The sequence below is a fragment of the Austrofundulus limnaeus genome, unplaced genomic scaffold (assembly GCF_001266775.1).
Source record: "Austrofundulus limnaeus strain Quisiro unplaced genomic scaffold, Austrofundulus_limnaeus-1.0 Scaffold25, whole genome shotgun sequence".
In the NCBI taxonomy this organism is placed as follows: domain Eukaryota; kingdom Metazoa; phylum Chordata; class Actinopteri; order Cyprinodontiformes; family Rivulidae; genus Austrofundulus; species Austrofundulus limnaeus.
The window spans coordinates 2,773,197-2,791,879 of record NW_013952427.1 but is presented as its reverse complement, the minus strand read 5'-3'; the positions used below and the strand labels follow the sequence as shown (position 1 = coordinate 2,791,879).

Genomic DNA, 18,683 nt, shown 5'->3' with positions numbered 1-18,683 from the left:
GTGTGTGTGTGTGTGTGTGTGAACTGTTCAGGAGAGGAGTCCATTTAGGTCAGGACTTTGATGAGGTGGGGGGGGGGGAGGTCTGAACTGTGACAGGAGCTGAGGACGGAGCCCACCCTCTGCCAGATGAGGGTGGGCTCCTCCTGCAGAGCTCTGGCCCTGTCCTGATGGGCCGGTCTGTACTTTAATACCTGTCAGCCTGCTAGCAACACACTGTACTGTATAATTCAGCCCTGAGTGCTTACGTTAGAGCAGGCTTAGGGGAAGGTGGGGGCGGTGAGGACACGCAGAGCTGGGGCTTGTAGTCCCAGGCGGCGGCCGCGGACCAGGTGAAAYGGGGCCTCAGCCTCTATATCCCAGAGTGCCTTGCCCTCGGCCATCCAGGAAAGAAAACAGCCGTCAGCCTATTCGGAGGAGGAGGTGTGGTGAGTGATCTGCTGTGGAGCCAATGAGAGGGGGAGATGCAGGGCTGAGTTGTGGGCTGAAAATAGAGGGTGGTGGATAGGATGGTGTGGTGTGGAGGTGGAGGAGAGCGGGGTCTGTATGGGATCAGGCAAGGCCTTGCCTTTATGACTAGAGCCACTCACAAGTTTCCTGCCTGGTAATGCTGTAAAGCCCTGCCCGGAGTGGTTAGCAGCTGAGCTGACCAGCAGGCAGCGGTGGTACTTAGTTAGGTGCCCACTGTTCTGCCTGTTTGGTTAAGGAACACAAAGGCATTCACGCATGGTTTATTTAGACTGTGCTGGAGWGGAGAGTACAGGCAGGCGCAGGAAATAAACACCACTACTTTGTGTCATTGGTGTAGGAGGGTGAGAGACAAGGGACTCGACAGAGTTCAGAGTTCTCGACCTACTTGCTGATAAGGAAGGGAATGGCAAATAGGTCACTGCTGCACAGCACACTACAGAGAGAAGGAACCACTTTTTTATTCACATCTTGCTGACTTTTTAACTCCGTCGGCACTGCTCTGCGTTGTTTTGTTTTTGTCCCCTGTCGAGGGTATTTTAGCATTTGTGATGGTGTCAATAAAGTGATGTTTAAAACATTTGCACGGCGTGTGCCGCTGCTTAGTAGGGATGTGTTCCACAGACACCACCCCATCAGATACCTTGGTAACTATGGGACGAAAGTGTAAAGTAAAATGTTAAAAAGTCTGACTAACCCTCTGTTTTATTTAGCTCCCTTTCTTGGTGGAAAATAGGTAAAAACATTCCACACTAACATTTCATTATTTAGCTCACCGTTCTTACATTTTGCTAATTGTTACAAACTGTTAAATTGAAATATTAAATCCTATCTCTAAAAGGGTAGATCTAAATGTAAAAGTTAACTGTTAATGTTGTGGTTAAATGTTGAAGTTTACACTAAAGTATTTTGGAATGGAACGCAGCCTTTGCTGTTAGTGCTTGGCTCTTGTTATGATGTCATCATCGTGCGACAATAGCAACTGCTCACACAGCTAACCCTGCTAACGCTTTCCTACAAGACACCAAAACTGCAGTTGGCGGTCAGTGTCTGAGCTGCATTTCCATATTGTTCCAGATACATATGGTTTCCAATGAACATGTTTCCACTGAAAATTTTAACTGCCATCTTCAGCAGAGTTAGCAGGGTTAGCAATGTTAGCTTTTTTTTTCGCAGGGTGATGATGTCTTAATGCTGCTGAAGATGACATTTAAATTTCAAATTCAAAATGTGTTCATTGAAAACAATGGTGCCTGTAGTCCGGCAGTTTGAAATGCAGCTCAGACACCGACCGCAACTGCAAGTTTGATGTTTGAGGGGAAGCGTTAGCTTAGCAGTTAGCTTAGCAGCATTAGCGGTTGCTTTTGATGCCGGATGACGTTATTTCAAGAGTCTCGCACAAATGGCAAAGGCTGCTATTCTAAYGTTAACATTTAGTCACAACATTAAAAATTTAATTTTACATTTAGATATATTATTTAATGTTTAACATGACATTTGAATTTAACATGAAAACGAGCAAAGCGTAAGAACTGTGAGCTTAATAGCAATAAAATGCTAGTGGAGAATTTTTAACTAGGATTTTACACTCAAAGTGAGCCAAATAATAAAAATGTGATAGTGACATTCATTTTTTACATTTTATTATAAACTTGGCACCCTACATTGGTGGTGTTAAGTGGCATTGTTGCCTTTATTGGAGAAGATTAAGTCATTTTGCACATCGTACCTCTGCTTCCTTGGGGGTGTTCCACAGAAACCCCCACATCACATAGCTTTCTGTTTCTGAGAGGTACAGGTGCAACATCAATCTATACTTTGAGAAACCTAATAAAGTAGCATTGTTTTCATCAGGACATTRAGTTATTTCACCGTCAGGATAAGCTGCCTCAAACATGCGAGGTTAAAACAAACTTAAACTCTGGTAACATTGCACACAATCCTGACATACTCGCACCCTTGCAGATGGATTTCTCTCCCTGCTTTTCAAACCCCAGTCAGCCTCACGACACCTACCAGTCTGCTCGCCAGCATCTTGTCAAAAGCAGATTCTTATCTCGCCTACCGCCACGTAATGCATACTTTTTTGGCTAGTAGTTTAAAAAAAAAACTTCACAACAACCCCGACTCTTTTCCTCGATAACCAGATGCTTTTTTTTTTTCCTTTTTGTTTTTGGCTTTGCATACTTGTTGGACTTGTTTTTTTTTTTTATGTGCGGGAATATGAATGGTAAAAGACGTGCACAGTACACGAAGACGCCCTAATGCTGGGAAAGTGTTTAGAAAGCAGTAACAAATGAAACAATTTTTAAATTCTGTTTAGAAGTTTAAAGTCTATTTAAAGGAAATAAAGTTCCCTACGTGTGTGGGGCTATTTTTTTAAGGTACTACAGAAGAAAAAATATATAAGTTATTTCAAGTAAATTCCAGCATRAGGTTACACTAGGACACCATATGTGTTTGTGTGCGAGTGTGTACTTGTGTGCACACATGCATGCACGTCTGTGTTACCAACAATAGACTCCCGGGGAATTGCAGGGGACTTCAGTGACTGTGGGCAGGTCCAAGACACCACCCATCAATTTGGCGGTGAGGCTGAGTACAGTTTGATATTCCTGTATGTTTGTGCCTGCACCACGTTGGCCCAAAACGAGCAGGTTCAGGCAGACGGGAGAAGACAGGTTGTGTGATGTCGCCGTGGCAGTTTGAAGCTTTATTTTAGATTTTAAAAAAGATGGCGGGATGCACAAAACTTTCATATTTTCTTGGCATAAAGTTCAACCTGTGGGCTCAAATGCGATGTCGAAGTTTGATGGATTGACGTCGGGTCGTCGGCCTCTTTCTTAGTGTATGCAGCTTCACTTCCCCCTAATGTTTGCTTCCCCTGGTCAGCTGCTCAGTATACCACAGCTTCCACCCTGGCTAGACAGACAGACCCCTCTCTGTTGTTTTTCTGTTGTTTTGCTGAGGACCAGGGGGAGTAAAGGGGCTTCTTCTGTTCTCTTCTGGGACATTTATTATGGAGAGGCCAACGCAACCTGATCAAATTAAAGGAAGAGTGCGAGGCCAGGGATGTTTCTGCAGAAYGGGGGAGGTCCTTCTCTATCACACTTTTAGAGTTAGAAGTTTTAAAGAGGGGTTTTCAGCATAAAACATCAGTCAAAGAGATGGGCTTTTGTCAACTCTGTTAAAATTCATTCAATTTATTGTTATTTTGTTATTACTAGTAAATTGATTATTTAATTTGAGGACAGAGTAGTCTGGAGTCTGGAAGGGCGGGTATGCGACCAATCTGACCTTATGCATGCTGATGTAGGGACTTGGTTTGCAGTGAAACAAGAGAGACGATGTACGGGCTGCATTAAAGTATGCTGAGACACAGGGAAGGTGGGTGGGTCCGCTCAGCTTTGCCTCCTCAGCAGTGGAAAGGGGAAGTGAGTGATGTGGTGGATACTATGCATTGCAGTGTCTCTGACAGACATGGAGAAATGATGAGAGCGACAGATGAGAGGAAGGGAAGGAGTGTGTGTGTTGGGGGGGGGTAGACAGTAGGGACAGAGAGATCAAGCAAGCAGAGAGCTAGTCATCTGATAACAGAGTGGGTTCTGTTACAGGCCTGCCACTGACACACAGGAAGTCCTCTTTCCCCCCATCGTTCTGAGCGGTGCAGCCAGGCTGCGCTGACTGATCAACCGCTCAGCTGGGCGATGATGTGTGGGAGTGTTTCTGAGGCCACGTGTTTCCTTACACATCTTGGTTGTCAACACATGCTTACAGATCCAGAGTAACAGACAACAACTTTCATAAAACGCAAGTTTGGTTTAAAGTTTTGAAAAGGGCCGGGCGATATGGCGATTATAAGTGTTTCATATCAGTCAATATAGATAAGTCTTTATTCATTTTTTTTGTTTTACCTGCCAAACTAGTGACATGACCTTTCCTCTTTCATCCACAATTTTCTCCCAAGCTGTTGTACTCATTTTCTCCTTTCACTCCACGTCGTTCTTTTTTATGTTTAAGAAGTTATGAGGCAGCTCCATGTTACTCAACAGGTTGTAGCTTACCAAAGAGTGAACTAGTTGATGCCACCAGCCTTGCTTAGCTGGGCCGTGAGAGGTCGAGCAGCTAAACCTTTTCCACTGTCTACATCCCTCAGAATGCCATGCAGGTCTGAATCAAATTATCAGCATTGTACTGGATGTATTTTCTATTGATATTGCGATATATATTATTACTGTTTTCTGTTGACATTGATCACGTGTCTATCGCGATATACAGTATATCATTATTGTTTTATTGCCCAACCTTTTGAACCTAGCTCAATGAAGGGAGGAAATCAGTTTGGTGTGATTGTGTGCAGATGTAAGCAGCAGAAGATATGCCTTAGACTATATGCAAAGCATGAAAAATTATCTTATTATATGAGGTTTGCTATTTGAGGTGTTTGGACTGAATCTGCAGACTTCTGAGGCCTTCTTTACATTTAAATGTTGTCTGACGTGTGATACCAACAAGCTCCATGCTCAAAATTGAGTTTTGTAAAAGAATAGATGTTGGGGGTGAACTGATTGCAGTTTTTTTTTTGGCTGATCACGATCTTGAAAATGTCTGACATGCCGATTCCGATTTTGGCTGATACAGATTGTTTTTAAATAACTCGCACTGTTCGATGTTATATGTTCAGAATAAACCTTCAATGTTCCAATCTTATTTTATTGAAATACATGGTAAATGGACTGAACTTGTATGGCACCTTATCAAGCCCCATGGGGACCTGAAAGCGCCCATTCACACAATGATGGCAGTAAGCTACATTGTAGCCACAGCCGCCCTGGGGCACACTGACAGAGGCCATCAATAGGCAAGGCGGGTGAAGAGTCTTGCTCAACGACACAACAACTGAGAAGGCTGGGACGGAGGATTGAACCGGCAACCCTCCGGTTACAGGATGACTCCCCTAACTCCACTACAGCTGCCCAACATTGAACAATACCCTTGAACCTTTACAAACTAGTTTTAACTGGACATGAGGTAGAGCTCACAGCAGAGCAAAAGGGAACAGTGGCTGATTTTCAGACCTTTGTAGAGGTAAATGAGAAATCAGTCTCTTATTTGTTTATTTACCATTATTTAACTTTTCCACCGATCTTATCTAAGTATTGACCTATCTCCCAAAATTAAGGAAATTGGTGCCGATAAATTGGCCAGCCGATTTATTGGTGCACCCATATTTAGTGTGTTTCCAGTGTTGCTTAAAAACTTTTAGAGTAAACCAAACAACAGTTTGTTACTGAAATTAATCGGCGTAGTGTCTTTGTCTCATCCATTTTTACTTTTGTAACTTTTCTACTATGATGTTTGAAGGGTATATTAACTTTTAACAATGAGACCTTTAAAGAATGGCTGCAGCTAGTAAAAGTACAAAATGTACTGTAAGAAGACTCTAACCTCCCCCCACCCAGGCCAGTTTTCTCACTGTAAACCTTGCCCAACCTGAGGGTTGTTACCTTTCCTCTCATTGCAGCAGGTTATACTAGGTACTTGTATAAGATGTCTTGAGTTTATCATTGACATCTGAGCCTGATTCCCAGGCCACCGTGTGCTCAGGGGTTTTAAGCGAGCGTAAGTCTCACCCACTACCTTTTTTTTTTTCCACAGACTGCGTTTTGAGTTTTGGCAGCACTTCCTGGTTAGTTTCTAGTGAAAGCTGGCAGGCCTGTAGACCAGCTCTAGTTTTATCAGTCACTTGCCCTCTTCCTGCTTCTTTCCCAATATGGCCAATCAGGTTTCCTTCCACTTTGGCAGCAATGAGTCACTGAGCCGCGGCAGTTACTCAAAATCCACTTTTCCTCAGAACTGTCACACACACACACACACACCTATTCCTCTTATCATAAAGTATCATCTTTGGTTTAACTTTGACCCTGTTCGACCCGAGTGAGGTGACTCTGCGACAAACAGCTGGGGGCTTTGTGCCAAGAGGTGAACACGGTTGTGAGTCGGAGTGAGAATAGAGAGATGATAAGAATGTCATGAAAGCACAGACAAGAACACAAGGTCAAAAGTTGGTCTAATTGTGTAAAATTTTAATTTTATTCCTGGTGTCTGTTGTCCTCAAGGATTTTWTAAGTTCTGATAAGTTAGTTACATAATGCATACGTTTTTATTAACGTAATAAGTTAACACTTTCAGGAGTTTTAAAATGTGCACCGTTTCAGATTTCCATGTCGTAAAAAGAGGAACTTTAAAGTGAAAGTTTTGAGTAATGCTTACAAAAGGAGGGGCTGTTGGGTGTTCGAACTCGGTCCATTCAAAGGTCGACTTTTAACGTTTTGTTTGTTGCGTTTTCTATTTTTAAAAGAAAATCTCCGTATGTTCTGGTGTGTGCGAGCCATCTGAGGTTACAGAGTTAACAGTTTGTTCCTTTGTATGTAGGAATGACTGGTATGTGTCAGTGAACGACTTGGGAGAGTGGAAACTTTGCAGACCTTTTCGTAGACGATACATGTCGAACAACATGAGCACCACTCCTACCAGCTCGGTCTGTTGTCGTGCTTTGTTTAGTTTTTTTGTCGGAGGATGGAAAGCAAATTGGGTCCACGAGGCTGTTAAAACACACGCAACTGAAATAACCGCAGAACAGAAATTGTTAATACACAAGATCATTGTGTAGATATATGGGAAGGGAGCAAAAAACAAACAAAAAAYAACAATGTTGCGGATGAATTAAAGGTGATGAAGGTGGGGATAGGATGAGTCGGCCCTGCCTTAAAGCAGTTGTTTGACTTGCAAAGCAGGCCTGGGCTCTCATGGACTGCGCATCGAGCGAAGGCCCCTTCCTGAAAATGGAACGCCGCGAACACGGACAGCTGCAGTGCTGCTTTGTGCTAGATTGCAGGCCTTGTCACCCACGGGCATGAATTAGTGATAAGGAATGTTTCAAACCATGTGGAGGTGTCGGGATCAGGTTTGGGGCACCGTGTTTCCTATTTCTTCATGTTCTGTGCAGGTTTATTTGGTGACAGGTGGCTCCTGCATGCAGAGCGGTCCCTCCGTGCTTCGCTTGGCACCGAGTCAACTTTTGCGTATGTCCGCATGCTTGTGCATGTGTGCTTGTGTCTTTTTATCTCCTCTCAGCTCAGCGTCTTTACCTCACAAAGCCGTGACCCAGGATCAGCCGAAGACAGTGTGTGTGTGTGCGTGTGTGTACATGTATGGGGGATAGGGCCAGTCCAGTGCAGGTGCTGGAGAGGTCCGTGTGGAAGGAAAGCCTCTGGATGGACCTGTGAAGGACGTGATCTGTGAATTCTCTCCCTGCTTCCCGTGTCGTTTCTTTTCACCTTCTTCTCCCTCCCTCAACGCCTTCAGACGGGCGGCTGGGGAATACGTTGTGTTTTCAGTGGAGTTTTGCAAAAGCCGCCRGTCGTCTTCACAGATGCTTCGTAGCCATTTGTCACAAAAGATTTCGAAGAGTCTAACAGCGAGAGATAAAGTGTGGAGCAGTTTACTGTTAATCACATTTAACAGGMTAATGCAAATGTGTTATCTTTGCCATTTAAACACACTGCAATGTTTCTAAATGTTCTTATCATTGCAGCTTTTGGATAAATTAATCTCAATGAGACGATGGTGGGGGGGTGGGGGTCGACTCTATTCCCTTGATGACCTCATTGCAGAGGTCAAGGTAAACCTAACTCCGACTTGACATGTTGCCATAAAGCAGGTGCTCTTGAAAATGAGCATTTCTCTATGGAGGATAAAGCGAAATATAGCAGAAGAAAGGAAAAGTAATAAGAAAGGTGAATGCAAGTGAACGTGTACAAAAGAGGAGGGGCAGCCAGGTTAGGCAGGTTTTGGTGGTGGGTGTAACGTTCAAACACATCGAGGACGGAAAGTAACTTGAATCTTGTCAAGAGCAATTCATTTAATATATCCACCGCTCAGCCTCGTCCCGTGGGTCTGTTTGGTGTGTGTGTGTGTGTGTGTGTGTGTGTGTGTGTGTGTGTGTGTGTGTGTGTGTGTGTGTGTGTGTGTGTGTGTGGATGGGGTGTTCCTGCGTGTGTTTGTTTGTGTGTGATTTGTGCTTTATTGATGTCTCCGTGATGTTGCTGTATTTTCTTGTGTGTGTGTTCGCTGACAGAGAAATTGAGGATGGACTGCTCTGCCAACCCACCCCCCCACCACACACACACATGCGCTGCGTAGGCTTCAGTCGATCATTTTAATTCCCACCCCACACACAGTGACACACACACACACACACACACGTGAGCAAGGGGACAGGCCTTTTCTCAAACTTGGCACACAGTACAGGGTGGGGTAACCAGCTCAGACCGGATTGACAACCTCCCTTTTTAATACTGTTCTCTTGCAGCTTGTTGCATGTCCTCTTCCTCCTCCTGTGGAGTGTTTTTTTTTTCCACAGGGTCTGCGCTAACAACCCCACCCTCGTCTCTCCTCCATMGCCGACCCTCCTCTCCTCCCTTGTTCCTCCGCCTCCCTCGCTCTTGACCGTCACAGKGTACATAGGCTGCGCAGCCCAGCTCCCAGCATGCACTCTGATCCCCACAGCCCTCTGCTTATCTGTCCTCCACGACCTCTTGCTTGATTTCTTGCACAAACGCGTGCACACATCCGTATTTATCCACTGTATACAAGGAAACCAGCACCCAACCACCTGCACGCATACATCAAATTATATTCTGCAAACAAAAAGGGGTTGATCAGATGGGTTCAGTCTTGTAAATAGCTTTTAGACACTCATTTATTGGACGTTGTCAYCGYTCSGCTTTCACGCCGGTCTGCAGCTATCGTCTGTTTTAAAGCTGAAATCTGAGCAGTTGTGATGAGCCGCACTGTGGCGTTACCATATGGCTAATTTCCCCCCTTACCTAAAGATACACTGTCTCAAGGCTCCTRAGTCCAGCTGAAAGGAGTGAAATGGAAAATATTCACAGTGAAGTTCAGTTGTGGGTCAGGCAGACGGAGCATAAATTTAGCCTACTTTCTTAGGTTAATTAGGTTTTCTTGGTTATAAGAAACGTGTCAGAACGAGACGTTCTGATTAATTTAGTTTGGAAACGTACAGTGTTTAAGTGTATTGTTAATGTTAATTTTGTAGTAGAAAAAAAGGAATTACTGAGAAACAAACAGATAAAKAAGACAAGAAATAACATTTTCTACACAGGATGGAAGCCACAGTGGCACGTTAGGCATAAAAATACAAGAGAAGGTCGAGGTTAGGGGTTGAGCATGTATAATGTTTCAGCTTGACAAATGTTTTTCCCATTATTGCAGTTTGGGTTTGTAAGATATTGTCATCATTTTAAAACCATCTATTTGCATATTTCTTACACCTTGCTTTGAAGTCTCGTAAAAAAAGTGTTTCGTCTAGACTGTTTTCTTTCTAATAAAAATGCTAATTTGTATGAAAACCCGAGAGAAACTTCTGTTGAAGTTTTTCTTCCGACACCTAAAAGTCTGATTTTACTTTTTGCAGCCACTGGGTTCTGCAGCTCGCATTGATTTTTAATTATGTCCCGTCAGAAAATTTGTGGTTGTAGTAACAGCTGGTGGATATTTTAGCCTGTCAGTCAGTATTCCTCTTTTCCCTGTACACTAAAAAGGTAAATCTACTGAAATTGTCCTTTTCTTGCCCCCCGACCCCACTTTTTTTTCCAGACAGGCAGACGGACAGACGGCAGGACGGATACACGGGTGGGAGCTGTGCTCGGCGGCTCGGCGGCAGGCTGGTGGAAGATGTCGTCAGGAGCCGGCGGGAGAGGCGGAAGGCGGCTCCGGGGACTGGCGAGCGGTGGGGGTGGGGGCGGGAGGGGGGGCGCAGGAGAGGCAGAGGAAGGCCCTGTGGGGATCCCCTTCCCTGAACACAGTGCGGACGTCCTGGGCAGCCTGAACAAGCAGCGGCTCAGCGGGCAGCTGTGCGACGTCCTCCTCGTCACCCAGGACCGGGAGTTTCCGGCCCACCGTTCCGTCCTGGCGTCCTGCAGCTCCTACTTCCACAAGCTTTTCACTTCGGGGGCTGTTGCCGACCAGCAGAACATCTACAGCATCGACTTCGTGGCGGCGGATGCTCTGGGAGCTTTGCTGGACTTTGCCTACACGGCCACGTTGACCGTCAGCCATAACAGTGTGGCGGACATCCTTGCTGCCGCGCACCTCCTGGAAGTCCTGCCTGTTCAGAACGTCTGCACGCACCTACTGGACACCAAAGTGCTCTCCCCGCCGGTACGACACCTTTTTTATGGAACAAGAAGTGAAGCCTGGGGAAAGTGCATTTGAAAATGTCCACCTTTTGTAAAAACAGGTTATAGGCTCCAAACTGTCCACTTCTATAAACAGGCAGCATAGCTTTGTCCGTTTTCAGTGTCGCACTATGTCAAATACACACCCACTGCCTGGGCACTTACTCATGCTGAGCATTAGTGGAAGGACAGCATGTTATTTCACAGACTACTCACATCTCAGCACCTCACAGCTTCCTTTAGCATGAGGCTGTGTAGCAGTGGAGACATGACAACTAAGTCTTTCCTTTTGGTCTTTATTGAAAGTGTCCTATCATACGGGACATGTAGAAGTATCATTTTGGGCTTTTAGATGTTTAAAATTAAATAGTAATTTCTAACAATATAATTTGCCATAATTTGGCTGCTCTTTCCAGTTATGCGTTAAAGGGGACATATCGTGCAAAATCCACTTTTTTAGTCATTAAATACATTTTGTTGTGTTCTTGGAGTCAGTGCAGAAAAGCTGAATCTAGTCTCTCCTGGTAAATATTTATATTTCGTATGGGTAATATTTTCAACCCGTTCAGTTTTCTGTGATGCCTTCTATTTAAGGTATGGACTTACCAACTACAGTTTGGTGGTCTTCATCCTCCTCTGGCTCTGGGTCAGACTCTGGCTCCAACATGTGAGGCTGGTTGAACAAGTCTTCCCTTGTTGACATCATATAATTCATTTGTAAATAAAAATGTTCATGCACAGCTAGATAATCGTGTCTCTGCTATCAGCCCAGAATGGTCCAGTCTGGAAGCTGGAAKGGGGTGCGGGGTCTTAAGCACCTTGTTTGGATTTAAAGAGACAGCCTCAAAATGAGTTGATCTGAGACTCACMTCAGAAAAGGGGTGRAAGAGGGGCTTGTGGAGTTACAMTAAGGTGGAATTCAAACCAAAGTATTGTAGTTCGGCTTAATATAGATCCTAACTGAGGATTTCAGTGTGACAAAGAAGGATTTAAAAACATGAGATGTCTACTTCAAAAACAACCAAATGATAAAACAAAAAAGCTTTTCGCTTTTAAATAGTTTAACCGTGCCCATTGTTAGATCAGAACTGTCTTCATTTGTTGCCTTTTTGCTTATATTTCACTTCAGCTCCCYCTGATGTTATGTCCTTTGGTTTGTTTTGCTAGGCGGGCAGTGAGCGAAGAAACGAGAATGGCGATGACGAGGGGAGCGGCAGAGAAGGCAAGGAGCAGGGGAACCAGAGTCGAGCCCGGGAGTACCTGGAGTACTTCCAGAGAGGGGCGCACTGGAGCAGCAGCTGCAGCACGCCGGAGCTCAGGGACCTACCCACACACCTGCACTTTAACCACGGTAACGGGAGCACCCCCAGCAATGGGGCTCCCGTCGGCCTCGGCGAGTACTACTCCCCGCTGGCCCTCGCCTTGACGCAGCCACGTACGCTGGAACCAAAGGAGGAGGAGGACGACGACGACGAAGACGACGAGGATGAAGAAATGGCGCAGGGCAACGGAGGGAGCTTGGGCTCGTCCTACTACCCTCCCTCGCAAAACGGTCACTACTACCTCCCCACTAAGCCTCAGCAGGACATCAAAGTGGAAGACGGTTGTAGGGAGGGGACGGGGAGCGAGAGGGGCTCGGCCAGCGCCCTCCTGCAGCAAATGATGAACTCTATCGAGAAGCAGAAGAAGTCCACGACGGCCGGGGAGGAGCAGGGCGACGGGGACGATCCCGACATGGAATTTTACTTGAATTATTTTAGCAGCGCTCAGCACGAGGACGCGGCCGCCGTCTCCGTGACGCAGGGCGTGCCGCCGCTGTGGCTGTCGCGAGGCGGCGCGGGCCAGCACGGGGCGGCGGGGGAGAGAGGCAGTGGGAGCGGGGGAGGCGGAGAGAGGAAGATGCGCTCCAAGGCCTTCCAGAAGTGCCCCATCTGCTCGAAGGTCATCCAAGGCGCGGGCAAGCTGCCCCGCCAYATCAGAACGCACACGGGAGAGAAACCCTACGAATGCGCCATCTGCAAAGTGCGCTTTACCAGGTAAGCCCATTTAAAGGAGCGACTGCCTCGTGTCACATGCACTAATAGAATTGGATGTGGCACTGTAGAGAAACCGCGCAGCCGTGGGAAACGCCACAAAGCCCAGAGCTGAAGTATTAGCGCTAACCACCTTAGCCGTGCATTAAGAAGGGAGTCCAGTTAGTGTCCAAATGTTTACCCTAATTATGGTCTCACAGGGCGCTAAAGGGATTTTTTCCTTAATGTCACATTGTTGTTGAATGCTAATTTTAGCAGCACGGAGAGTTGTTCCGTCAGTGAGTAAGGGGGACTGGTTTGTTATAAAGGTCTGTTTTATGATCGTGGCAAAGTCCTGGAATTTTAACATAGGGGTCCTATAAAAGAAGGCCGTGCCACGACGGCGTTATCTCCTGCCATAAAGTGCTGTTCTGATACAGAGAGGGGGATTACAGGCCCTGCGCGGCGATCTGTCTCCAGTGTAATAATGTGAACTTTAGATCTGTGGTGTTTACCCCACCCTGTCCCTCTCACTTCGTCCCTCCGTCACCTTTCCAACAAAATCTCCTGTGTGCCACCTGGGTCAAAAATAACACCCCCCCCCCCCACACACACACACACACACACACACAAAATCTGGCACAAGAGCCGACATCTCGTATTCTACATCTGTACGTGTGGATTCAGAAGTCCTGCGTCTTCCTTGAAATCATTCTCTTAATGATTTAACTCTCAAGCCTGCGCCGGGAATAGATTCCCTCGGCTTGAAATATCCAGAATCTCTTTAGGCATAACAGAATCTGAATTTACCCTGCAGTTAAACTTGACTAGAGGTGGGAAGGGGGCATTGTAATCTTAATGCTCTTTGATCAGGGTTAAGTAATAACTCACTCCTGTCCTTTAAATAATTCACCTCTGTCAGTGTGACACTTTGTTCCAAGCCCTCTCCCTGAGTGTGTGCGCAGTCTTAGATGTGTTTGTCTTCATTAACACATATTATTCTGGATGGTTTTTTTTTTTTTATCTTGGAGGCACAAACTGGTGAGGATTGCAGTGAGCTTGCTTGTATGACAGCTAATCACCTTTTATCACCCTTGTGTGTTCAAATGGAGTCGTCTTAACTACGCCTGTTTGTTTAGGAGCTCTCAGCGCAGGAAGGTTTGACGATGCAGGAGCTCAGGAGCCAGAGATACAGTAAAGGCTAAAGGAGGGAGGGAAGGACACGAGTCAAATGAAGGCCAAGGTTGACAGATAAGGTGTAGTGGGGGGTGGGTATCGCAGCAAACTGAAAATGCTTCAAGATGCAATGAGATGAATTTCAAATAGAGGATTCAAGTCATATTTTAACTCTGATTATAACTGCTAACTTGTTTGTTCTTGCCCAAAATTCAGTCAAAACACGACTCTTTSGCATACATGTCAAGTTGTACGGCTTGTCCGTAAATTACACAGATTTTTTTTTAACTCGGCTTCCAATTGATTTTACGCCTCAGAGCCTGTAGGACATTAATAAAAAAACAACAAATAAGTTTAAACAAACATCTCCCAACCTGCTCTGCAGCTAGAAATAAGTTGTCTACGTCTCCCCGTCCTCCTTTCCTTGCTCCTCTAACCTGCTGGCACTGTTGTCTCCACGTTCTAGCTTTTCCTGTGGCCGAAAATCCACGTCACACACACCCCCGCCCCAAACGGGTTGACAAAATGATGTCCCAGCTTTAATYGTGTTTTAAATAGGGGCGTAACAAGACATCGATATAATATCGACTTAATGAATAACGACTCAGTTACATCAACGCAAAGTGAAAATGTCGTTGCATATCGTCATCACCATACAAGGGGTGCACCGATTGCAGTTTTCTGGTTAATCACMAATTATTTAAAAAGCCTGACCTGCCAGTTACGATTTAGTCTGATACAATTTCTTTTTATTTTTTATAGCTGACACTGTCGGGCGTTATAAGGTCATAATACACCTTCAATGTTTCCAATCATATTTTATTGAAAAACATTGAACAGTACCTTTTGAAACAATACAAGCTTGTTTTAACTGGACATTAGGGGACAGTGGCTGATTTTCTACCCAGAGGTAGATGAGATCGATGRATAAGATCGGCCGATCACCTAAAATTATGGAAATCAGGGCCGATCGATTTAGCAGGCAGATTTCTTGGTGCACCTCTACCTACCTACACATGACATTGATCTTTGGCTTGTGAATTAAATTGTTAAATTGAAATYGTACCACGACAGACTTTGTGACATTGACAAACATCGTATCATCGTCCAAACAAGTTGATGTTATGTCATAGTGAGAAAGCTGGTGATTTACACCCCTAGTTTTTAAAGGGATCCATGATTAGTTGTAACATTAGACTTTATTTGATAAACATTTATTTTAACTGTAAAATAAARACTGTAAAAATACTGTAGGCTGTTTAGTTTTGTAAATTTTTAAAAATATATTTTAACAYAGATGGAGCCATTTTATTTACATGCAAAACATTCTGGGTAAATGATGACGTGGATAGGTCCTCRGTGTGAGCGAGCTATATCCACCCTGAAGGTTAATCTTGGACAATATCTGATGATCGACTCTTTTAAATGAAACCAGAGAGCGTTGACAGAGAGGAGAAGGTAGAAAAGACTCAGCCTGTTACTGAAAATATGGATGGAGGACAACAGAGCTGCTTCATGGAAGAAGAACCTCAGCTTAGCCTGTTAGGCATCGCGCTAGCACTAACGCTATATTGCCTTATATGTATTAGCTCGGCGCTAGCACGACAAACAAGCTAAACTGAGGTCCTCCATCCATATTTTCAGTTCCAGGCTGAGTCATTTCTACCTTCTCCTCTCTGTCAACGCTCTCTGGTTTCATTTAAAAGAGTCGATCATCAGATATTGTCCAAGATTAACCTTCAGGGTGGATATAGCTCACTAGCAGCCTCGCACCGAGGACCTATCCACGTCATCATTTACCCAGAATGCTTTGTGTGTAAATAAAATGGTACGGTCCGTGTAATATATTTTTAACTTTTAGTTTAAAAATTATAAAACCTAAACAGCCTACAGTATTTTTACAGTCTTTATTTTACAGTTAAAATATATGTTTATTAAATAAAGTCTAATTTTACAACTAATCATGGATTAAGACTCATATATTTGTCATTAATTCRTGGTTTTATTGTCTACTATTGCCCCAAAATGTAATCCGTCTGTCAGAAATTAATGTTACCAGAAACAATGAAACTCGGTGAACACCGAGTCTTTGTGATAATCAACAGATGGTCTCTTGTGGTGCTGTAACAGATCAAAAAAATTTAAAGTTTATGACTTCTCTTCAGTCTGACTTTATACTTTTAAAAAATGACTATAGGAAATAKAATTATTCACAGCATTTAATTCATCCTTGCATGCCTGAATATCTGCATGTAACGAGGATGTAATTAGTATTTTTGTCCTCAGTTTAGTTTGTGACAACGAAGGCCTAAAGCTGTGTGAGCGGAGTGAATTCATACAGGACGGAGCTGACAGCGTTGCACATTAAATATCTTGTCAGTGTGTTCTTAAGCCGTGTTTGTCTTTCTCTCCCCCTCTCAGACAGGACAAGCTCAAGGTTCACATGCGAAAGCATACAGGAGAGAAGCCTTACCTGTGCACACAGTGCGGGGCTGCCTTCGCCCACAACTACGACCTGAAGAATCACATGCGAGTGCACACCGGCCTGCGGCCCTACCAGTGCTCCAGCTGCTTTAAGACTTTCGTGCGCTCCGACCACCTGCACCGCCACCTCAAGAAGGACGGCTGCAACGGCATCCCCTCCCGCCGCGGCAGGAAACCTCGGGTGACGGAGCCAGGGCTCCTGGGGGCACCCCCGGTTTTCCTGAGCCCCGGCGCCGACGCCGGGCCCGGACCTCGTGCCGTCAAGGGACGACGGCGTTCGGAGGCGTCCCGGGCGGCGGACGCTGAGAGCGCCGCTGGAGTGCRTTCACACAGTCCTCATCTGCAGGAGCTATCAGGGGAGGCAGGGCCCTGAGACTGCAGGGAGTGGGGGGGTGGACACTGCTGGACGCCACATTCACTCTGCACAGCCTGTGAGACAGGCCAGTGAACAGAGAGGAGAGAGAAAAACAACATGCAACGGCAATTTAAAAAGAAAAAAAAGACAAAACAACTAACTATTCCTCTAAAAAACAAATCAGGGTGTCACAGAAATGTAATCTTTCTAGTCCTTCTTTTACTTTAGGGAACAGATTAGACATGCAAGCACTTCACTTGGTGTATTTGTTCAAGAGAAAAGAACGCTTCAGATCATCCACCCATCACGTCCACTTTCTGGGCCATTTCTTTCTTTGTAAAAGTAAACCTTTTTTTAATTTAGCATATGTGTGTAGGCTATTGTATGATAGATACAAAGAACCTCTGAGCAACTATGCAGCTGATTTAGATYTCTCCTGGTTTCGTCCTCACAGCCTTCAAGCTCTAAGACAGGTGACTGTCACGCACCTTCTGGCTGCTGTACAAGTGAAGCGAGGACAAATCCTCCTAGTGAAACTACTTTCTTTTTTTTCTATTCTTTTTCGCAGGTCTGAGATGTACAGTTACCATAGAAACAACATTTCCACTATATGGTATATGCAAGAACAACTCGCCACTGTTTTRATGCAACAATTTCTTTCTAAATGTTCCAGAAAGAATCAGGCAAAGGGTTTGATTGAAGTGTTACTTACTCTAAAAAAAAAAAAAAACATTTTCAGAATTTATAGTTCATCTTGTTTAAAAAGGAAACAAATCCACACTGAGTCGAATCCACTTTAACGGGGACTCGCTATTTGCAGGACTGGGGAATACAAGAGGTGAAGGGTTTGTGTTTTTGAAGCACTACCGATCTCAATGTATCTTTTGACTTTACAACGTTGCCTCTTGTTCTTCGCAACTCTGCAATGTCAGCAATTTCCTTTATTTTACTTTTTTTTTAATTTGTCTTAAATTTTTTTGTTTTGTCTCTTTGGGTACGCGACACTTTATAATTCTGTACATGTGTATGAATAGCAAGCGGTGATATGATGTGGACCTCTTAACTTACCGATCGCATCTTTCCTCTTAGAGTTGTCTTATTTCTGACGGAGTGGGTGAATGAAACAAACGTGTGAATGTTTGATGGGGAGAAAAAAACAAAAAGATTCACCCGTTTGTCCTAAACTTTAACACTTGACATGTACAGTTCCTGCCCAAAGGATTAGAACGCTGATTGAATGAATGTGCTTCACTTTGTGCAGGTTTTTTTTTTTGTTTTGTTTTGTTTTGTTTCGGAATCTGTCCTTGTGTGACAAGGCGCGGGTAGCACTTAACCAACCGCAGGTTAAAGGAATGGCAGGGAGTCCGAGTACGAAGAAGAGAGATATGTGAGCACCTTTCTCTTTTTTTTCTATGTTTGCACAGCTTTACTAAAGATATCCAACAGAGCAAGAGAAGGGGTATATTTAAAGGAAGTGGGTTGGTGATGGGGAGGGAGTGAGAGCGAGGTTTGTTGTATCGTGCTTATTCCCAATGTTTTTGGCCCTGGGGACCACACTGTCAGGCAACCTGTGTGATGAAGAGAGCAATACATATCTGTCCAAGTTTGGAGGCCGAACAGGAGCTGCAGCTGCAGCTGGTTGATGGGGGGATGGGAACAAGGGGAAGGGGAGGGGGATCTCACAATGTCTGTTGCATTCCAAAAAAATAATCTCCCCCAGCTCAGCCACGTTTCCAAGCAGGAGGGGATCAGATCAAGCCTTTTCTCTCTCTGTGTCTCTCCCCCTGCCTCTGTAGTCCTCTAATGCCCCTGAACCAGCCTGGAGGGGATATTATTATATTAGAGCCTGGTGTTACTGTGAGGAAGACGCCTGGTGCTGCCAGTTTACTGTGTGTGTGTGTGTGTGTGTGTGTGTGTGTGTGTGTGTGT

At 44.8% G+C, this 18,683-nt stretch overlaps 1 protein-coding gene across 1 annotated transcript in view; it reads left to right on the top strand.

The window, feature by feature from the left end:
• zbtb7a (zinc finger and BTB domain containing 7a) overlaps positions 1-18,202 on the top strand; it is a 24,408-nt gene extending 6,206 nt beyond the window's left edge. Inside the window, exons 2-4 of the mRNA XM_014004622.1 lie at positions 10,147-10,710; positions 11,895-12,763; positions 16,337-18,202. Coding sequence (XP_013860076.1) covers positions 10,147-10,710; positions 11,895-12,763; positions 16,337-16,772 — 1,869 coding nt within the window. The 3' untranslated portion in view covers positions 16,773-18,202. The remainder of the gene's footprint in view (positions 1-10,146; positions 10,711-11,894; positions 12,764-16,336) is intronic.
• The last annotated feature ends 481 nt before the right edge of the window (positions 18,203-18,683 follow it).